The 23,654-nt window shown below is 39.4% G+C and overlaps 1 protein-coding gene across 3 annotated transcripts in view; it reads right to left on the bottom strand.

Moving 5' to 3' along the window:
* Positions 1-564: 564 nt before the first annotated feature.
* Positions 565-23,654, bottom strand: part of TSHR (thyroid stimulating hormone receptor) — a 153,187-nt gene continuing 130,097 nt past the window's right edge. For all 3 annotated transcript variants that reach the window (XM_035720018.2, XM_049113368.1, XM_025443529.3), the window contains 2 exons: positions 5,574-5,762; positions 565-3,926 (listed from right to left, as the gene is read on the bottom strand). In XM_035720018.2, the coding sequence (XP_035575911.1) occupies positions 2,513-3,926; positions 5,574-5,762 (1,603 nt within the window). In that variant the 3' untranslated portion in view covers positions 565-2,512. The remainder of the gene's footprint in view (positions 3,927-5,573; positions 5,763-23,654) is intronic.

Here is a 23,654-nt window from a genome sequence, read left to right as displayed (position 1 = left end):
TGGGGAGCCTGATGTGGGACTTGATCCCAGGACCCTGGGATCAAGACTTGAGCCAAAGGCAGATGCTCAACCACTGAGTGACCAAGGTGCCCCTAGGGTGTTTTGAAACATACTCCTTTGGGCAACATGTATAAACTTTAGGGCATGAATTTTGTGACATCTATTGTGATGTCATAATAGATTCATCTTTAGTAATTTGGGTCTATCTTCAGATAGTTGATAGATTAATTAAACTCTGACCAAGTATTATAGATTTCTTATCTTCATTAGGGCACTATTTAAATTCCTAATGTCAAAACTAGTCATATTTTCACTCTTAGCCATCACTATCTGTCAGTGGACCATAATTCAAGTCATCATGAGTAAGTTTTTCACATAAAGACCATTTATAATCAAGATACAATTTATTGCTTCTGTTATTGATCATCAGTTTATTTATGAATTCCTTAGCAAATTTGCCAGTTGTTTTTTTTTTCCCTGTCTTCAGTTGTAACACATATAATGGTAACATTAAAAGAAGCTCACAAATTACAAAATGCCATACTGTAGGACTCAGCACAATCATTTCATAGGAAGAAAATTTATTTCATGTTGTGAATGCAAATTTTAGTAACAATTGTGTTGAAGTTACTTTTCTAGGACGGTTTCCAAAGTGTTATTTCAACTACTTAAGATAAAATACATTATCAGGATGTACTATTTCAAAATGTCACAGGTGAGAAACACATGCCAAACGATAACACAACTGTTTAGTTATTAGTTACAAGTGAACTGGTGGATAAGTCATGATTTCGAGTGTGTATAATATTTCTACTAAGATGTCCAATCTCAATGATAATCAGAAATGGGTATTGCTATTGGGATATCCTAGGTGGGTTGGGGGACCATCTCTGTGGGGGGGGGGGCATTGGGCCCAGTAACCCTACTCCACAGACTTGAAACAACAAATGCTTCTAATTCCTTGGTGTGCTTCATGAACATTGAGAAGCAAATGCCATCTCTGCTTGGGAGGAAATTAAGGGACTATTTTGACAGGTAATCTGAAGAGTACGTCTATATTAAAAGATTGATCCTAACCATTTTAAGTAAGAGAACACTATTGGGCAATAGAGATTATGTCCAATGATCAACAGGTTGGAAAAGGCTAGCAGTTTTGGAGAGAAGAAACTTCTCTTGATAGCTTTAGTGTTGCTTTGCCTGAGTGTTTGATAGCTTCCAATCCCTGGACAAGTTAAATGTTTTCAAGTTAATCTATACAGTGAAGTAGTAACTCTGAATAACCAAAATTTGCAAAACCACCTTTTATTCTGTTACGTGAATATGAGTCTGTTTTTGGCCTGATAATTGTAGCTGTAGAAATCTAGTAATTAGTTGAGTGATTTAGATCCAGCCCAACATGGATCAGACATTATAATCAAAAATGAAAAAAAAAAAAAAAAAAAAGAAAGAAATGTCCTGGGTCATATATCCAGCCTCCAAAGAGAAAGAGGTGGCTGCACTACAAGATAGGAAAAATAAATTTTTCTTTCTTAGTGCTTTTCTTTTCTTTTCTTTTTTAGTGCTTTTCTTTTTTATCATGGAAACATATTTTAAGGGGAAGGGATATACATAGAGTTTTGAAACTGAAGAAGCAATCAGGCTCTCTCATTTCTAGACTTAGAAGTGGCCCAGTGATTTGCCCAAGCTCCAACAGTTACCTTGTGGCCCTGCTTTATTAATAAGTGTGTGATTTAGTGTGCCCTGCTCATAATTCCCACTTGCTGCTACTTAGAAATATTTCTAGGGTTCACGTATTTTATGCTATAAGACTAGCCAAGAAGAACAATTCTTACTTTGCTCAGCCACATAAGCTGAAATCTTGCCAGTTTTTTTTTCCCCCCCCTGGGCAACACCTAACAGTTGGGTCACATCAGGTAGGTCCTTGTGAAGAGATGATATAGTTTCAGAGGCTGAAATAACAACTAAGCTAAGCCTTTCCCCTCCTTCCACCTCATAATAGCTGCTTCATGCATGTATCCTGCTGGACTTTTCAGTTTCGAGGAATTCACATTCTCTTTGGTTGTATCCAAGAACATGAAGGTGGACCAAGCCAACATGGGGCTAATTCTATCTTGTGGTCACCAACTCAGTTAATAGCATTTGCCATTTGCTGAATCTTTACTATGAAATGCTATTTGAAAGTGAGAAGCTCAATGTTGACCTGGTTCAGTTAATATCTGTTGGACATCTTATACAATGTTGTTAAAGCAGTTAGCATCAAACAAGTTTTCTAGAAAGTGTCAGTTATCTTGATATCACCAGGGTTCAGAAGTGCTGGTAGCCTCTCTTCCTTCTGGGAGGTAATGATTAGGTGGTAGTGCTACCCCCTTTTTGGAGATGAAATTTGCCCCATGAAACATCACCTGCAAAGGGTTAGGTCAGCTGTCTTGTGTATATAATGAATTTGGAATACGTGTTCAAGAAACTAGATTTTTAGAAGTCCACCTGCCACTGCGAGTAGTATAGGGTCTGCTTACAGAACTGTTTGGTTATACTCTTTTGAGATTTGGCCCTGCTTATTTGGGGTTAGATGGGAGTTTTCAAGCAGTTCATACTCATCCTGCATGTTGGGGAGACTTTGCCTCATGTCCCGGGTAACCTTTTGGATCTGAATACCAGCACTATTCTTTGGAGAAACCCTCTGGCCCCGGTATGCCTGAGCCTGGCGTTTACAGATGCCAAACTTGCTGAGCAGGATAAATACATCCCTCTGGAAGGCTTTCGTGAAAATAGCATAGAGAAATGGATTGGCACAGGAGTTAAGTGGATAGAAGAGAACCAGCAAGATTTTGGAGTTGGTAACAGTGATGAGAGGCTTGTTCATAAGTGCTGACAGAGCGTAGAATGAGATTGGGGCCATGCACATGAAGTCAGTGAAGATCAATACAGCCATCCTTTTGGCAATTTTGGTGTCTTTGTCCCCCGGGTTGTACTGGGGATTTCGGACTGTGATGTAGATCTTCACATAACAGGAGCAGACAATGATAAAGGCAACTATGTTGAGCAACAGAACAAGGATAATATATGCCAGGGCAAGAGGTGTCTCAGTGTCCATGGGCAGGCAGATGCTGACCTTGGCATAGCTGCTTATTCCCACCAGAGGGAGCAGGGCGAGCAGGAAGCAGCAAACCCAGCCCCCAACCATGATGGCATATGCATGCCTGAGGCGGATCTTCCTGTCCAGGCGCATGGCGAAGGTAATGGCATACCAGCGCTCCAGGGTGATGACTGTCAGTGTATACACTGATAATTCACTGGCAAAGACAGTGAAGAAACCAGCTGTGTTACACCCAGGGCCTGTCTGCCAGTCGATGGCATGGTTGTAGTACTCAGAATGAGTGTAGAGGTCTACGGAGGCGATGAGGAGCAGATACATCCCCATGCAGAAATCTGCAAAGGCCAAGTTGCACATGAGAAAGCGTGGGACAGTCAATTTGTAGTGACTGGTAAGGAGGACGATCAGGACAAAGACATTGCCCAGGAGAGCCAGCAGACTAACAAACCACACCACAATCCTCAGGAACTTGTAGCCCATTATGTCTTCACAGGGGTTGAACTCATCTGACTTAGGAGTACACACCATGTCTTCATTGCCACCACACACAGTGTAGTCATAATGGCTATCAAAGGCCTGGAGGGTCTCTTCCTGTGGGTTTTTAAGCTCCTGCCCAAAACCGAGGATCTCATCTTCTTGTTCTTCGAAGAAGACATAATAATGAGAATTGCTATCGGTATCCTGGAACTGAGAGTTGTCCTTGTACCCAGCATGGCTGTCACCCAGATACTCTTCATATTCCTGGTCAAAGGGGCCATTCAAAGTATTCACAGATTTTCTCTGGCGCAGGCTCCGAATACTGCTTTCATTACACATTAAGGACTCAAGGATTCTGCAAGGCATCAGAAAAAAGTCACTGTTTGCTGAAAACCCCTAACGGTCCCCATAACACTTAGCAAAATATGCAGAATACTTACTATGATCTACATGACTCCACAACATTGTACATGATCTAGTCAGGCCTGTTTCTCCTACATCATTTCCTATTACCCACCTCAGCTTCAGCCCTCTTTGAGAAAGTGTTCCTTTCTCAGAGAGGCCTTCCCTGATCTCTCTAAATAAATTGTCCTATGTTATGCTTATTTCTTTTATAGTAATATCTGATATCTTCTTATTTGCTTGCTTACTTTCTGACTTCCCCTAGTAGTACGTAAACAAAATGCAAGATGGCTCTTATCTGACCTATTGCTATGGGATAGGACAGTGCCGAGCACATGGTAGGTGCTCCATAAATATTTATCAAACAAATGAATAAATTGATTCTGTCTTGTAGGCATGCTCATGGAAGTGAGATTTGGTTTTTCACTAGCCCGCCATACTGACATCATGAGAGATTCTTTAACTGCTTCAGCTGCTGAGCAGATGTTGATTCACCTATGGTGCTCTGGTTAAAATGCCCAATGGACCACCTGTTCCAACCTGTTTGGAGGTTAATGAGAAATCTGGACCCTGATCCTGAGGTCCACTATAGCCTCCCGCCCATCTCTGGTCCTTTCCTAGCCAGAGCCACACAGCGTCCATATCAAGTCTGCTATCACCATCCCTGGGCCTCACTTCTGGCTTTCTGCAGGTGTTGGGCCCATACTGGCCTTCTTTGCATAGCCATTCAAGTTTCCCTTTTGCTTCTGCCCCCACAATGAGATCCTAGTTTATTTCTGGTTGCAAATATGAGTCAGAAAGTCCACCAGTAGATACTGTAGAGAAACTGAGAAGTGAATAAATGAAGAATGAGAGTGGTGTTAGGACACCGGGATTACAGGAGATACAAGCAGGGAATAAAGCAGAGTATAAGTGTAGGTGAAGGCAGCATGGGGAGGAGAAGGCTGTCCCTCCTTTGCAGCTCGCAAGTGGCCTGATAATAAAATAATTCATAACATGGCTAATATTTATTGAGAATTTAAAATATTCCAGGTCATTGCGATAGGTGTTTTCTATTCAGTCTCTCATTTAATCTTCTCAAAACCTCCGTTTGTAAGGATAACATTACAGTCCGCATTCAGAGAGGCTCAGGGAAGTTAGGTAAGTAGGCTGGAATAACACATTTAGAAAATGGCACGGTAGGGTACAAAGCCAGCTGAGTCCAAAGCCCCCTCCACACACACATAGCCAGTAAGCTGTGACATCTGCAAAATCTTAATTGCTTGTGTTCCTAAGTTTGTCCTCATAGTGGTGGCATCTACTATGTGTTGCCGTACTTAATGTGTGTTGAATCTGGAGACTGGGAATCATGTAGTATAATCTCTACAAGATTCTACACGATCCCCACACCTCCCTGCTGTGAACCAGTGACATTGGTTTTATTTCTCATCTGCAATCGCTTTGAGTCAGTGAGGGCATTGTGCCCTATGGATTTCATGTTTCTCATGGATGCTTCAACTCTTTCCACCTGGCTTTCAAACCACAAACCTTCTCCAAACCCAGAAATTAATGCAACTTCTACCAAGACCCTTTGTCGCTTATTCCAGACACCGCCATTTACCCTCTGATTTTCTTCTGATTCTTAAAAGCACAGCAGTGGCTTGGATAAGAAAGGTCAGCCCGTGTAAGGTGAAGGAAACTCAAGGAAAGTGGGAGTTTCTTTAGAGTCCAAGTGTTTCTTGCTATCAGCTCCTTTAGATGCTCCAGGCCTTTGGATGGCAGGGCAGTAACACTGGTGTAAGAGACATCCCTGGGAAGGAGAAAACAGAGAGTTGGTGAATATCCAGAGCCTTCTACTTCTTTTTTTTAAAAAATATTTTTAAAACTTTATTTATTCATGAGAGACACAGGCAGAGGGAGAAGCAGGCTCCATGCAGGGAGCCCGACGTGGGACTTGATCCTGGGTCCCCAGGATCACACCCTGGGCCGAAGGCAGGTGCTAAACTGCTGAGTCACCCAGGCTGCCCAAGAGCCTTCTACTTCTTGACTGGAAGGTCCAGCAGGCCAGAGATTAGTAGGGGTATGCTCCTTTCTCGGCTTGAATGTGAACTGAGTTCTTTACATACTGCCACTGGTCTAAGGAGGAATATTTGGCTTCCAAGTTGATATGTTACAAGGTACTCCCCATTTTTATTACTTGGAATTCCAGTATGCATCAATACAAATAACAGTTTAGCAGACATTTTATTTTATTCGTTGCCATAAATGCAATCAGAGGAATCAGAGGCAGATTATCAATTTTACTCCAGAAAATTATACCACATAGCTACTAAAAGGTCTCTAGAGGCAAGAGAAATATATTTGAATAGTCTTAAAGGGGACTGAATTGCTCTCAGGGTCTATGGGGACTAGGGATTTGGGATTAATAAACTGCTCACTGAAATGGACCTAAACTGGTATCATGGAAATCTTCTAATGATGCAGAACTTGGGAGTAGTGCCAGTAACCTGGTGAATCCATGACTGATAACAAACACCCCCGAGTTTCTTTAGAGGGCTGTAAATGTATTTCATGGAAAGAAAACTCCAGTATTTATAGTAATAATCTGAAATGAGATTCAAGTCACTTCCAAAAACAGTGGGGAAGGTGGTATGGCTGGAGTCAACACAGACATTAGTATTAGCTATTAAAGTAGAATTAATTCACATTGCAGTGTGATGTTTCTTTTTCTTTTCTCAGTCCCAGAGAGTCCAGTCCAGGTTATATATCTTGCCCCATCATTTTTGGCATTGAATAATAGCTTAAATAAAACCATGAATATTTAACCTAGTACCTCTTATTTTATATTTTTATCAATTAAATTTTACAATAAATTTTACAATTTTTAAAAAGACTTATTAACTTATTTTAGAGATGGGGGTAGGCACCAGAAGGAGAAGGAAAGAAGCATAATCCTGGCTGAGTGTGCAGGGCTCCATCTCATGACCCTGAGACCATGACCTGAGCTGAAATCAAGAGTCTGACACTTAACTGACTGAGCCACCCAGGCGCCCCTGTTTTACAATTTTTTCATGATTACATTTAAGAATGTTTAATATAGGGATGCCGGGGTGGCTCAGGGATTAAGCGTCTACCTTTGGCTCAGAGCATGATTCTGGGGTCCCGGGATCGAGTTCCACATCGGACTCCCTGCATGGAGCCTGCTTCTCCCTCTGCCTATGTCTTTGTCTCTCTCTCTGTGTCTCTCATGAATAAATAAATAAAGTCTTTTAAAAAGTGTTTAATATAATTAGTAGTATCTTATTAAAAGTGTTTAATATAATTAGTTTAAAAAGTGTTTAATATAATTAGTAGTATCTTATTAGCAAGAAAATCCCAAAATTTACAGCTTCTTCCCCTATGTTATTCTAATTTGACTTACCTGGAATTTACATTCTCAGAGTTCAAGGTTTCTAGAATTTGCTAGTCATTTTTTACAAATATGAAGCTCTCACATTAAGCCCATTATTAGTACAGAACTGTGATTCTCAGAGAAGGGTGTCACATTTGCTCTTCTGTTTTGTATGTACTTTAAATTCTATAATTGAGCGTTTCCCAAACTTGCCTGATGGTAAGAATTACCCTTGGCACTTATTCCTATGTGTTCTCAGGTGATTTTTAACATTAAGCAAGTATGTTTGGGAAACTAGCATAAATGAACAACTTTGCTGTTAGAAAGAGAGTTGAGGGATTTGGGAGCTAGCCATAAATGCATTTGTGAAGTAAATGAAGCTAGCGTTGCTCTCCTGCCTCATCTGTCCTTTTGATGCAGCATTTTCTCTTTTAGCCATGCTGTCTTCAGGGGGTTACCATCTTTCTGCCTTCAGCTTTCTGTAAGCAACTTGTGTGTCTCTTTACCCAGTCAGTGATGCTTTCATGTCAATGAAACAAGAGAGCATCTCTTGGCTCATTTTCCCTGCTTTGCTGTCTGTTGGATACACTGATTGCCTGTGTTCATCTGACTTTATCCTTCCAAGTACTGTGTTTACACTTCAATACATATTTCTTGAGAGAACACTTTAGGAACCATCTCAGTTACTGAGTGGCAAAAACACCCAAAACTACGTGGCAACAAACGACAATCTTTTTATCATTAGCATAGCTTTTGAGGATCAGGAATCTGAACAAGGCATGGCAGGGATGGCTTATCGTTGTTCTGTTGTATCTGGGAAGCTGGGAAGACTTGAAGGCTGGGGCAAGTCAGTGCCTGGGGCTGGTATTATCTGCAGACTCCTTCACTTGCATGTCTGGGCCAGAGCTGAGATGACTCAAACCTCAGCTCAGTTGGGACTGTTAATGTGGCTTCCCCGTGGGGCTTGGGCTTTTTCTTTTCTTTTCTTTTCTTTTTTTTTAAGATTTTATTTATTTATTCATGAGAGACACACACAGAGAGAAGCAGAGACACAGGCAGAGGGAGAAGCAGGCTCCATGCAGGGAGCCCGATGTGGAACTTGATCATGAGACTCCAGGATCACGCCCTGAGCCAAAGGCGGACACTCCAACTGCAGAGCCACCCAAGTGTCCCAGGGCTTCGGCTTCCCATATCATGGCAGTCAGATTCTGAGAGGGAGCATTTTGAGAGGAAGCATCTATAGTGTCCCAGGAGAACTAATAGATCTAAAGGCAGGGAACATAGAACTCATTTCACAATGGGAGGAGTGTCAAATAATTTTGTGTTTTATTTTAAAACTGCTATAGTGATCCAAGTAGTGGGGATAGCATTAAGGTAGATATTTAGTGAAAACTGGCAATTTACCACTCTGCAGATCAGTGTTTCTTGTCCAGGCACTAGCCGGGACCAGCATCAGAATAACCCGCAACAGAGACTCCTGAGCCACACCTTAAACCAACTGGATTAGAATCTCTGCTGGTGGGGCCCAGGAATCTGCATTATTTAAGATGCTCTCTAGGTAATTTAGAATCTTACTTCAATTCTCAAAACATTTTTGTGAAGCACATCCATATTAAAGCTAAGACAAAGAAAAACAGGCATGTTGTATCCAAAGAGACTCAGTAAACCAAGGGTGGAGCCATAACTATAATTTGGATATCAAGTTTAGGTTCGCTGCTGTAGAAACTTTCTTCTACCCCTTATCGTCAGTCCTCTGGAGTCTTTTTTGAACACAGAGCCAGGTGCAGCCATCCTCCAGGGACTCATTAGGATTCTGGGAGGAAGGAACTGAGTCCATGGTTTTGTCTGAGTGTCTGTGACAAAGCGTATCTCAGGTAGCCTCCAGTTGGGTCCCAGTGGGGCTGAGTTGGGAGAGTGCTTGGACAAGGATGGAGAAAAGCAGGTGTAGGAAAATGTGTGTACAACTTATGATAGAGACATCTGTAACATAATGAGAACTTGGCCTGTAGGGCATGTTCAATGAATGGCAATTCCCTTCATTGGGGTTGCCCAATTTGGGGTTTATCTCAGCACAAGTCAGAAGCAAGGAACCCGGCAAATACAGTTCCAGGCCAGATCTTGATTTGTATATCCAACTGCTTATTTGACATCTCATCCCGGATGCCTCATAGGCAACTCCAATTCAACAGGTCCATCCCCAAATGAGCTTTTGATCTCCTATCCCCACCCAATTTAATCTAGGAAAGAAAAATCCATTTAATCGAGGAAAAAAAACCCCTCTCTCCCCACAAAATCCCAAATCCATGTATTTGCATCTCCAGCGTAGGCTTTCTAGTCCAAGTTGACATCATCTTTTGGTGCAATAGCTTTCTTGTCTATCCTTCCTTCTTCCAGTGTATCTTCCACACGGCAGCCAGAGTAGTCAGACATAACATAAGAGTTGAATAAGGTCACTTTTCTTCTTAAAACCTTTCAGTGACTTCCCAATGTACCATGAATAGCATCTACTCATCCTACCATGCCCTATAATGTCCTACAAATCTGGCCCTTGCTTATACCTCCAAGCTCATCTTAGGGGCCTACCGCCACTTACAGCCCAAGTTGGAATCTATCTCGAGCCATCTCACTCCCCGCTGGCATAAGCCACTTGATGTAGCTCTCAGACTATCCATTAGGCCTGCTGTTAACCTAAAGTGTTCCTAAGCTACTGCCCTTTCCTGATGCAAGCCACTCCACTCATGCTACTTTGGTGCTTTATAGAGTCAAGCAAGGGGAACAATTGCTTTTCCTCCTTTTTGGTATTTAACCTCTCTTGCAGAGATCTACAATTTTAATCAGTCTGGCTGCTATCAGAAAGGAAGGGAGGAGTTCCTGTATACTTGAAAATAGTCGTAAGCACTCCCTTTCCACTAAAAAAAAATCCCAAATGCAATGATTCTTCCCTCCAAGCCTACTGGTATTTATTTCCTAGTTGTCTCCACCATCTTTGAGGACTTGTGTTCTCATGGAGTCTCTCTTGCCCTTGCCCTACATTTGTGCCATGAATGTCCACAGAAAGATGCAATTGAACTACGCTCTCTAATCAGATTTTAGCTTAGCTGTTTATATGTCTGTAGCTGTCTCATGGTTCTCATTAGTACTACCTTAGTTTAGGTCTGAATTACATTTCACCTGAGGTGTGCAACGACTTCCTGACTGGTCTTAGAAAATTTCTACTAATCCCACCTTCAGACTTAAGATAGAATGTTCTTTCTAGAACTTGGACCTCATTGTATTGCTTTCCAGCTTGAAGCCATGGTTCCTCCAATGTCTACACAATGAAGTTCGAGCTTCTTAGAAGAGTATTCCTTGTCCCCGATGGGAATTTCTTCCTGAATCCTGTGTAATGTTCTTGATTTTTTCCCTGTTTCATTGGAGCACCTTTTTGAGTAATTTCTTAGAAAAGCTATAGATGAGGGAGATATTATCTGCATCCTTGCATGTCTGAAAATGACTTTTTTTCTACCCTTCTATTCAGCTGATATTTTACCTGGCTCTACAATTTTGGGTTGCAGATAGTTTTCCTTTAGAATTCTAAAGGTTTTACTCTACTGAATTCTAGCACACATTGTTGCTTTTGGTAAGACTGATACAATTCAGGTTCTTGTTCTGTGGTCATTGACTTGTTTTTTACCCTCTGGCAGCTTTTATGGCTTTCTCCCTCTCACCATCTCTCTCTCTCTCTCTCTTTAATTTCTAGCTTTACTGAGATATAATTGATGTATAACATGTAAGTTTAAGGTGTACAACATGATGATTTGCTACATGTATATTTTGTGAAATGATGCTATGCCACTGTCTTTGTTCCCAGTGTGAGATTTCAGGAAGATACGCCTTGGTAAGGATCTTTTTGCACTTATTACTCTGGTCCCTGGGGGTGGGGGTGGAGCCTTCAGTCTGGAAGGCTGTGCTCTTTAACTTTAAGACAATTTTTGGAATTGTTTCCAGGATAACTTACGCCTCTCATTTTCTTTATTCCCTCACTGTAACTCCTCGTAAGTAAAAAAGGAACTTCCTATATATTCTTATCTCTATTTTTTCTTGTAATTTTTCTGGTAATTTTTTATGATTTTGTTTTTAAGTAATTTCTATACCCAATGAGGGGCTCAAACTCACAACCCTGAGGTAAAGAGTCTCACGCTCTACTGACTGAGCCAGCCAGGTACCCCTTCCCTATTATTTTTATTGAGTCTAATGGCAGAATTATTTTATTGTATCTTCCATCCCTTCTACTGAGTTAAAAAATTAATTGGGCAACCCCGGTGACTCAGCAGTTTAGCGCTGCCTTCAGCCCGGGGTGTGATTCTGGAGACCTGGGATTGAGTCCCACGTCGGGCTCCCTGCATGGAGCCTGCTTCTCCCTCTGCCTGGGTCTCTCTCTCTCTCTCTGTCTCTCATGAATAAATAAATAAAATCTTTAAAAAAATAATTAAAAATGTTGTTTGTAGCTTTATTGAGGTATAATGAACAAATAAAAATTATATAGACTTATGGTTACAATATGGTGTTTTGATAGATGTGTACATTTTAAAATGATTACCACAATTAAACTGATGAACATATCTGTCACCTCACAAAGTTGGTTTTTTTTTTTTTCCCTTATGGTGGGTACACTGAAGATCTACTCTCTTAGCAAATTTCAAGTATACAAAATAGTATTATTAACTATAGTAACTATGCTATACATTAGACCCTCAGACCTTATTCATCCTGTGTAACTGAAACTTTGTACCCTTTGCCCAAAATCTCTCTGTGTCCTCATTCCCCAAGCCCTGACAACCACCAGCCTACTCTCTTTATGATGAGTTCAATTATTTTAGATTCTGCATTTATTTTTTTTTTTTTAAAGATTTTATTTATTTATTCATGATAGTCACAGAGAGAGAGAGAGAGAGAGGCAGAGACACAGGCAGAGGGAGAAGCAGGCTCCATGCACCGGGAGCCCGACGTGGGATCCGATCCCGGGTCTCCAGGATCGCGCCCTGGGCCAAAGGCAGGCGCCAAACCGCTGCGCCACCCAGGGATCCCTAGATTCTGCATTTAAGTGGGACCATGCAGTATTTGTCTTTCTGTGCCTGGCTTTGGATTTTTTAGTTTCAGTTTGATCAAAGTTGGGACTGCCTATTCTGTTCACTGCCATATTTTTGGCACTTTAGACTGGTGCTTAAAAGACAGAAGGTTCCGAAAACATAATTGTCAAATGCACAGATAACGCTTTAAGAAGAGGTTTCATATTTTTTTCTTTTAAAAAAGATTTTGTTTATTTGAGAGAGAGACGAGAAAGAGAGAGAGAGAGAGAGACCACATGAGCAGAGGGAGGGGCAGAGGGAGAAAGAGAATCTCAAGCAGACTCTGCTGAGAGCAGAGCCCTCCTGGGACTTGAGCTCTGAGATCCCCGAGCTCAGGACCTGAGCTGAAACCAAAAGTGGGACACTTAACCTACCCAGGCCACCAAGGCACCACTTCTCTCCTTTTTTTTAATAGTGTATTTGAGGAAGCACACATAATGTTAAGAAACATGACTTTTAAATTCTGATGATTGGGATTTGAATCCTGGCTTCTGCACTTACTATCAGTCATGTAAGCCTTTTGTGCCTTAGTTTCTTCATCTTGAGTTTGTTGAACTATAGCTGACAGCGTGTTCTCAATAAATATCTATTGTCACCATTGTTTTTACTGCTGTGAGAAATGTCTTCTCAGATTTGTCTCAGGTCACTAATGGTGGCTTGGTTAAAAAGTTCTCTTCTGTTCTCTGTGAAGTGTTTGGCTCCTCCAGGCTCATTTCTACCCCATTTATTAATCTCGGTTTCCATCTTTCACGTTATAAGCATTCTTTTGCCAGTAATTCTAGGTTGCATGTTTATGCTTAAAAGCGAGACTGAAAATCTGATTGGGAGCCTGCCCTCTGGCAGACTCTGCTTTAGGGCAATTGTGTGGGAGAGCTGTCCATTTTGCTGTTGGGCCATAAAACGCCATAAAGATTATGGAGGTCTTTCTTGTTTTAGAGTTTTTTAGCTTTTTCAAAGAAGAGTCTTTAAATAGGTTAGGTGGGACCTTGGCTGCTGACATTATGCATGAATAGGGCAGTGGATTAACATTTCTAGGTGTAGATCTCCAATAAATCCTTCTGTTTTTAGCCTCATGTTTCATTCTTGCCACATCCATCACTTCCCATGACAATCCCATGCCCTTCAGATGTTCTACAGGGCAAGGAAGCTATCTTCAGATATATGCTTCCTGTAAGTACTCTCACATTTGCCTTCCTTCTCCTTTGTCTTTTTCCTTCTCAGAATTCCGTAACTCACCAGACCACCCCTGTATCCTCATCTATCCTCTCTGTCCTTGTGGATTTATGTATATCAAAAATTCCTTTCCCATCTTTTAGGGGTCCCTTAGAAGGGAGAGGAAATAAAACTTAGGTTCAATGTATCATTCTTAATCATTGCTCCATTTAGCATGTATATCTGTGCAAGAGCTTAGAACAAATACTCGTTGAGTGCTGAGTCAGCCAGACAACAAATAGTTTCCCATCTCTGATGGAGAGAAAGAGTCTGGTGAAAGCCGCAAACTCAACAAGGCAGGGATCACTTTAAGTATTTGAAGCATATCTTTCCTCATTCACCTAAATTTTTATTTGACCACTTTGAATCTGGGATTTTATTAATAGTGCACCTTCTTTTCTAAAATAAAACTTAGGAGGGGTAGTAGAATTAACAATTTTGTTTTCAGAGTGAGAGAAAATGGAGAGTAGCTATCAGCAACAAAGGGATCAGAAATGATTTGTGAGTGCAGCCACATGGAGGGAAACCTACAAGCCGGAGGTCTACCCTCTCTTAGTGATTTGAGCACTTTCCACAAAGAGCTCATCAAGTGATGGGCACTGAGTTTCCTGAGAATTTGTCTCTAGCAAGTATTTACTCACAAAACAGAAGGCAGCTGAGCTAAGCCTGGCAGACAGTTGGAAGTCTAATTGTCTAGGTCATGGGAACCATCTCAAGTTAAGTGTCTAATGAAAGTAACAGGACATGAATTTGGAGAGAGTGAGAGTGTCAGGGTTATATACAGGGCAAGAATATCACTGAATTTTAATGATGCCAGAAAAACAAAAAAGAGCCAATTGATATTCGATGTCATAGGAAGAACAAATTGCTCCTCAAGCAATTATGTACTCTAACATCCCCAAACACTGGAACAATTTCCATTTTTGTGAGATGTATTGTCATTATTATTTAAGATGAACCTTTGATGAATTCAATTGCAAATTAAATAAGCACTAATTAGCTTGCCAGTGTTTCAGCAGCAGTTGCAGGTCTCTTTTATGTTTGCTTGTAATAAATGTGGGTTTTTTTCTAAAGGTCAATAGGCAGAAGCTGACCCATTAAAAATGTGTAGTCACATCTGCAAACTGGTGGATGAAATGCATCTAAAACAGAAAGATTAATTTACTGCTTAAAAGGCAGTTTAATTAATTTATTAATACTGACTCGAATAACTTAAGGGCTTAAAAGTTATACATTCAAGAGAGTGAGCCTGTTTGACTGATTATAAGAATTTAAAAACATGATATGCATTTATTCAACAAATATTTATTGATTGCTTTCTGTGTATTGATCTATGATTCTAGGAGCTAGGGCTATAGCCATAAACTAAATAGGCAGAAATTTCTGCTCTTTTCATGCTTATATTCTAGTGGGGAGAGAGGGACAATTAAAAAAATTAGTAAAACACAGAGTATATTTGATAATAATAGTAAATGCTATGGGGAAAAGGAATGCCAAGAAAAGAAAGAACTCAAAAGTGGAGACGGAATGGTGGAGGGTATCAGAGAAGGTCTCATGGAGGAGACAGTTGAGCAGAGGTGTGAAGAAGGTGAGGGAGAGAAACCTGTTGCTATCTGAGGCAAGAACAGTGCAGGCTGAGAGACCAGCTAATGCAAAGGCCCTGAGGTGAGAGTATACCTGCTATGTTTCTTTTTCTTTTCTTTTCTTTCTTTTTTTCTTTTCTTTTCTTTTCTTTTCTTTTTTTCTTTTTTTTTCTATATATACCTGCAATGTTTGAAGAAAGAAAGGAGGCTGTGTGGCTGGAGTTGAGACAGTGGGGGAGTAGGAAATGTGGGAGAAGTCAGAGACCTAGTGGGGAGCCAGATCATATGTGTCTAATAAATCATCAGAAAGACTTCATCTTTTTATTTTTATCAGAATGAGATCAAGAATCTTGAGAGGAGGGATCCCTGGGTGGCGCAGCGGTTTAGCGCCTGCCTTTGGCCCAGGGCGTGATCCTGGAGACCCGGGATTGAATCCCACGTCGGGCTCCCGGTGCATGGAGCCTGCTTCTCCCTCTGCCTATGTCTCTGCCTCTCTCTCTCTCTCTCTCTCTCTCTCTCTCTATGTGACTATCATAAATAAATAAAAAAATTTAAAAAAAAAGAATCTTGAGAGGAATGGTATAATCCAACTTATTTTAAAAGTGCAACTGATGAAGTATTGAACTCTACACCTGAAACTAATGATGTACTATAAGTTGGCTAATTGAATTTAAATTTAAAAAATTAAAAACAATAAAAGAATTAATCTGGCTACTGCTTTGAAAGTAAACCAAAGAGAGCAAAGGATGGAAACGAGGAGACCAACAATAGAGAGGATGGTGCTTTGGACAAGAGGAGGAGCCCTGGAGATGCTAAGAATGGTTGGAGTTTGTATAGATTTAAAAGGTACAGCGAATGGAGATTTCTCATGAATTGGATATGGGTAAAAACAAAACAAAACAAAACAAAACAAAAAACAAAAAACAGGAGTCAAGAACAACTCTAAGATTTCTGGTCTGCAACTAGAAGGATAGAGTTGGAACCTTATTTCTCTTCCTCCTTGCCCCAAGAGTAATTGAGACTTGATATGGGTGAAATCACCAAAAAAATATGAGAGAAGTAGTATTGGAGAGGTCAGAATCCATTGGCGTTGATTGGATGAAATAAAGTAATTTATATAAAAATGTTTAGCATAAGAGCCTAGTAGGCACTCACTAAAATGTAGATTATTTACACTTAACAGTTGCAAAGAAAAAGTGCTCCTACCTATTTTTTGTTCTTCAGATTCATCACTGTTGAGGAATCTTGGCTAAATAGCAGTGATTAGTTCATAAAACTGTTCAGAACTTACATGATTTAGAATATTTTGTAAGCATTTTTTCCCTAGAACTCAGACTCAGCAAATATTCTTTTATGTTCTATCAATTTTGATCAAGGTGAAAAGCCCTTACTTAAAGAATTAACTTTTGCAAATTATGTTACAAGAAATGGTTAACGGATTCGTGAATTATTCTTTCTTAGAGATGAAAAGTCATTCTGGTTTACTTTTCAGCTTGGCATAGATATGAAAACATTTATTCAGACTAAATCCTCTGGTGTAAAATGCATGATCATTTGAGGCCATTGCTCTAGGAGAGTGACTTTCAGTGCTTTGGGGAACTTCTCTTTTAGCTAAAGTAAAAAACTCACTCTTGAGGATCATCCTAGTTACACTTTTAGTCAGTTGAAGAAATACAAACATTTGTATGATGTTGAGGACCTTTGCAATAACGCTACCATCTCTCTCCTACCAAGAGTCAGTTTGGGACTGCTCTGCAAATGATTTCTCAATTGTTATAAAAAGTAACCCTACCATTATACTTTGCTGTGACTTAAGTATTAGCCTGTTTTTTTCCTATCAGTGGCTCTGGTAGTAAGAGATGCTACTGGTCAGTAAATTTGGATTTTTTGTGCTCTCCAACTATCCTGAGTTGTTGACACACTCTTTCAGTCTGCAGATTCCTAGCACTGAAGTAGACTATCCTCTTGTGATCGGCAAGAAGCCAGCATGCACACAATTCTGGAAAAGTTGCTCTCTACTCTTTCTCTTCAAATCCTTCTGTGACCTTCCTCACAGCTCTCAAGGACCCCACAAAATGGTCACAAGCCACTTCCTAAGCTGTGGAGACACAGGTGTGTGTCTTAGGAGGGAGGGATGACCTGCTTCGGTTGCTTCCCCAGCAACCAGTTGGCTGCCTTGGCATGGGTCTGGTTTGACGCCCAAGCCAGGAACTCTAAGAGTATGTGTATCTTTGCAAGTCATTTCTCACTCTGTGAGCAGAGCAGCCTAGCAGACAAACCTCCTCTGGTTCTCTACCTTAGGAGGCTCCCTTCCCCTCCAAGAGAGCTGCTCTAAAGGCTCTGCTTGGCAAGCCCAGAACGGAAGATAAAGCATGCCAGGTTGATTAGGTCTTTGGGTTCAATCTCAATCTCGCTGCTCTCTGAAGAGGTCCAGTGCCTGCCAAATAGTAGATGCAGATGAGCAGTCATGGCACAGTGGCTGAGACATGGGTATCCAGGACTAAAATAGGGCCAAGGGTGGGCAAAGGTGAAGTAAAAAAAGCATAGAGGTGAGTTGAAGAGGCAACAAACTGTGATGGGTTATATAACTGTTACTAATATTTCCATGGTAATTCTTCAGTGAGCCATCCTTAAACTTCTGAGTCAGGTCATGTTTTCCACAATATGATTTCAACACAACACACTTCTCCAATGCTATCCTTTGGCCCAAATTATGTTTTGTTGTTGTTGTTGTTACTATTCTTTGAACACATCCTGTGTTTTTCTGTAGCCTCGCCCTTGTTCTTTCTCTCAAAACACCCTCTCTGTCTGTTGCAATTCTATCCCTCATCTGAAGCCCATCTCGAATGCCACCATTTTAATGAGACCTTTGCTGGTCACCCAGCTAGAAATGGTATCTTGATTCTCTAAATATCACTCATGGATCTTTTTACATTAAACTTATAGTTACTTACATTTCTCCTAAATTTGACTGTAACTTCTTTAAAAACAGAAGTTGTGTCTTATCCTTATAACATTCAATAGGTGCTCAGTTCAGTAGGTGCTCAGTAAAATGTCTGCAGAATAAGTGAGTAAATGAACACTTTGTACGAGTTTGCTTAAGATTAGCTATTTCTCCTTAGAAAAGGATACACTATGGATTGTAAAGGCCTGGGGGTTAGGACTAAAGTTGATTTCATTTAGGCTTAAGATTCATATGGAATCACAACTCAAAAATAAAAAGACTAACAGCCCAATTAAATAATTGAACAGACACTTGACAAAAGAAAATATACAAATGGTTATTAGGTACATGAAAAGATTCTCAACATCATTAACAATCAGGGAAAGACAGAGTAAGACACAAAGAGATACCACTTTATAGCAACTAGAATGGCTGAATCAAGAAGATTGATAATCCAGTGGGTGAGTGTGAAACTGCTAAACCTCTCTGGTTTGAATAGAAAATGTGATTTAGGGGGCAATATTTCCTATGAAGTTAAATGTACATCTATCCTGTAACCTAACAACTCTACTCCTAGAGTTTTACACTAGAAAAATAAATAGATCTGTGGTTGTCTGTGGAAGCCGGGGCATGAGGGAACTTTCTGAGTGATGAAAATGTTCTAAGCCTGGAGTAGGATAGAGAAACAGAATTTTGCCCAAACTAATCAAACCATACACTGCATGATATTTATTGTATATAAATTATACCTCAGTAAAAAAATAATTTTGTCTAGCATCAACTTAGAAAATCATGTATTCAGCACACCTGTGGACCTCAGACATGCCAAAAAGAACTCTACCACAATTTTTCAGCCATCTAATTGTATGATTTTATGAAGATCATTGAGTAAAAGAACACAAAAAGCTTATTCTTCTGTAAACCAAGATGGCAGTGCCATGACCTTTAGATTTTAAATGATTAATTTGATCAGCTAATGGCAACAAAAGCTTATTTTTGTTGAGACATGTTCTACAAACTCAAGGATATTGTCACAGAGATGTCTTCTTCTTAGGAGATAATTGTAATAGTAAGTGGGACTATTATAGTCATTTTCAACAGTAAGTTAAGTGCTTATTATTGTGGGTTACATAATTTAGACCTTAGAGAACTCTGGTTATTATGGAAGGCATTGCATTTCAGTGTGCTCTTTCCTTTGGGATTATAAACATCAAGAGCTTTTCTTTCAAAATAAGATTAAAAGAAAACAAGATAATCAAAAATAGAAAGCATAAAAATGGAAAATGAGATTGCATATCTTGATTGAAAAAAATCAATAAGTAAAAAATGTTATTAAACTCCTGAGCTAAATTTAAAAGGCTTTAAAATGATAGCAATGATTGGAGAATAGTTCTCACTTTAGATGTTGTACTTGTTTTGAATTAGATTCTTTTTTTTGAGAAGTGACCTTGAAAAAAAGATGATAAACTGAGTGCAAGTTTGACTGTTTGTGTTGACTATTAGAAATGACTGTGCTCTTTCTCAAGTATCTTAATGAGGCAGAAATATGTATATCATCCATTTCTCTTCTCTTTAGTTGGAGTTTCAGGTTTTCTACGTCTGGCTTCTATACCAAATTACAGCCAAATCATAGCTATTTGTTATGCAGTTACAACTGATTCAATATTTATTGAGTAAATATTGCTGTCTTGTCTTTTGAAGTGGAGGAATTAAAATCTAGCTAATGGGAAGAAGATCTGTGGGAAATACAGTAACAAAGATTTTAACAAAAGTTCAAGAGAAGAATCAAGGTGATGTCACAAAGCCATGCATGGTTACATGTATTTTAAGACATGTATTTTAAGACAACTGTGCCTGAAATTTGAAGAGTGAGATAGAATTATTTGTTCACATTTTCCTGCTACTGGCTTTGCAAATGCTGCCATCTCCATTGTCTCCCTTCCTGTGCTTTGTAGTTTTCTTTTTAAATTAAATTTTAATTTTCATTGAAATAATGCAAGCTACATGGATTTAAAAAGCAAACTACATTGGGAGCTTGGTAATATAAACAGGAGTCCCCTGAGTAATTCCTCCCCACAGTCTTGTTTTCTGTTGCCCCAGAAACAATTACTTTTAACTTTTAATAGATATTTCTTTCCATAATTGTAAATATTTCTTGATTTATTGGTTTTTGGTTCACCTATTGACTTCCTTCTATGGAAGATGAGGATTTAGTTCTCTTCCATTACCCTATATACATATTCTCCTGACACACTCTCTCATCTCCCCCAAATAGTTTAGGACATATTTGGTTAAACCTATATTTAGTATTTTGCTTATTACAACTCTGCATATCTTGATTTCATTTTCTTTCTTATGTAGCTTTCTTTCTTTATGTAATCTCTCTCTGTGTGTTTTATTTACCTTCCTTGGTTTGAGTGGACCTCTTGCTAAACCTTGCATATGCTCTAAAGTTCTCTAAAACATCTACCAAAACAGTTTAATACAGTCAATCCTGTCAGATAACATAGCAATCTATTTTATTTCTGAAACTTTCCCCAAGAGCTCTCCTTCTGCTCTAGAATAGTCATCTTAGTCTTAAGATTCCCAGGATCTCTGGTCATCCTGGGAATTCCATTTGTTTCTTTCCTGTGTTGATCACTGTTTCTGAATACCTCAGATTTCTCTTTCTTTTCTTTCCAAAAAACGGTGAATTGGAAATCAAGGTTTTGAGACTTTTCTTATCTGAAAATGTCTTTATTTTACCTTTATCCTTGATAGTTTGGAAATCACTTTCCCTCAGAATTTGAGGGATGTACCCTATCACTTTCTAGCTTTCAGTGTTCCTGCTAAGAAGACTGATGGCATTCTAATTCTCCAGTCTTTACAGGTAACATGGTTTTTCTCTTTAGGAGCTACTAAGATATTCTCTTTATCACAGCAGTTTCATATCTTATGATGTACTTCCATGAGCTCTTTTTCATTCATGAGAATTCTTTATGGGTCTTTTTATTCTGAAAACTCATTCATTCATTTATGGGAAAATATCTCCCACAATTTCCTTTTTTTTTAATTTTTTTTTTTATTTCCCCCTCCTAAAACTTTTGTTAATTGGGGTTGGACTATGTAGTTTGAACTTACAATTTTCTTATCTTTTCTCTCCTCTATTCCATATCTTATTTTTTGTATGTTCTCTTTTCTGGGAGACGTTTTCCACTCTATTTTTGAAAACTGTTTAATTTTGTGTATGTGTTAGCTGCCATATTTTTTTTCCCCACTATAAACAAAATCAATTGACAAAAAACCAAAATGGGAAAGGGTACTTATGAATGATACCATATATAAAGATGTAATAACTATGGTCTGTAAATAACTATAAAAATTGTAGGGCAAGGAAGCATAAAACCTTATTAGGAAAAATGCAGAAAAAATAAGAAAATAAATACTTAAACAGACAAAGAGATAGCAGGATGTCCCCCACCTCACTCATAACTAGAGGAATACAAAGTAAAACTACATGGAGATATCATTTCTTCTCTAATACCAACAAGAATGTTTGACATTAAAGTGTACACAGGGGCAGCCTGGGTGGCTCAGTGGTTTGGCGCCTGCCTTCAACCCAGGGCCTGATCCCGGAGACCCGGGATCAAGTCCCACGTCAGGCTCCCTGCATGGAGCCTGCTTCTCCCTCTGCCTGTGTCTCTGCCTCTCTCTCTCTTTCTGTGTCTCTCATGAATAAATAAATAAAATCTTAAAAAAAATAAAGTGAACACAGTATATTTTGGCAAGGCTGTGAAGAAACAGGCATTCTAATAATGGGTTGGTGGAACTCAGACTGGTAAAACCCTTTGGTGGAATGGGCTGCCAAAATATACTAAAGTTATATATACATTTACCTTGGCTACCATATTTTTCATTTCCAAGAACTCTTTCTTTTCTCCCCAGGCTTATTGAGATATAATTGACATATAGCACTATGTAAGTTTAAAGTACACAATGTGATGATTTGCTAAACATACATTAAGATTAGTTAACACATCCAGTAACTCACATAGTCAACACTTCTTTTTGTATGTAGTGTGGTGAGAACTTTTAAAATCTCTTAGCAACTTTTAAATATACAGTATGGTATTATTCAGGTACAGTCATCGTGCTGTACATTAGATCCCCAAAATTTATTCAACTTCTAATTGGAAATTGTATACCCTTTAACCAACATTTCCCTATCCCCCACCATCACTGCCCTCTGCCCCTGGCCAGTCTATTCTCTGTTTCTATGATTTTGGCTTTTATAAATTCCACATGTAAGTGAGATCCTGTAGTATTTGTTGTTCCCTGTCTGACTTATTTCACTTAACATAATGGCTTTAAGGTTCATCCATGTTGTTGCAAATGGTAGGATTTCTCACAACTGAGTAATACTCCACTATATAATATATATATTCCACTACACACACACCATGTTTTATCTATCCATTCATTGGTGAACACTTAGTTTGTTTCCATGTTTTCATTATTGTAATATGGTGCAGTGAACATGGCATTGCAGATATCTCTTTGATGTAGTAATTTTATTTCCTTTGGATATACAGCCAAGTAGGATTGCTGGATCATATGATAATTCTAATTTTAGTTTTTTTTGAGGAACTTCTGTACTGTTCTTCATACTGCCTGTACCAGTTTACATTCCTACCAAGAGCACACAAGTGTTCCTTTTTCTTCATAGCCTTGTCAAAACTTGTTTTCTCTTTTCTTTTGTAATAGCCATTCTAATATGTGTGGGATGAAATCTCATGGTTTTTATTTGCATTTTTCTGACAGTGACCTTGAACACCTTCTCCTGTACATATTGGCCATTTGTATGTCCCCAGACTTTATTCAATTTGTAACTGGAAATTGCCTCTTACTTGTAGCTTTGGATATATCCCTGTTTATGTTCTTTGCCCATTTTTTGGTATGTTTTTTATTGGAATTCGATTTGCCAACATATAACACCCAGTGCTCATCCTGTCAAGTGTCCCCCTCAGTGCCCTCACCCAGTCACCCCCTCCCCCCACCCACCTCCCCATCCACTACTCCTTGTTCGTTTCCCAGAGTTAGGAGTCTCTAGTGTGCTGTCACCCTCACTGATATTTTCACTCATTTTCTCTCCTTTCCCCTTTAATCCCTTTCACTATTTTGTATATTCCTTGTATGAGTCAAACCATATAATGATTGTCCTTCTCCAATTGACTGACTTCACTCGGCATAATACCTTCCAGTTCCATCCACGTTGAAGCAAATGGTGGGTATTTGTCGTTTCTAATGGCTGAGTAATATTCCATTGTATACATAAACCACATCTTCTTTATCCATTCATCTTTCGATGGACACCGAGGCTCCTTCCACAGTTTGGCTATTGTGGACATTGCTGCTATAAACATCGGGGTGCAGGTGTCCCGGCGTTTCACAGCATCTGTATCTTCGGGGTAAATCCCCAGCAGTG

The sequence above is a fragment of the Canis lupus genome, chromosome 8 (assembly GCF_003254725.2).
Source record: "Canis lupus dingo isolate Sandy chromosome 8, ASM325472v2, whole genome shotgun sequence".
In the NCBI taxonomy this organism is placed as follows: Eukaryota; Metazoa; Chordata; class Mammalia; order Carnivora; family Canidae; genus Canis; species Canis lupus.
Note: the sequence above shows the minus strand (reverse complement) of the source record. Positions and strands in the feature narration are given on the sequence as shown.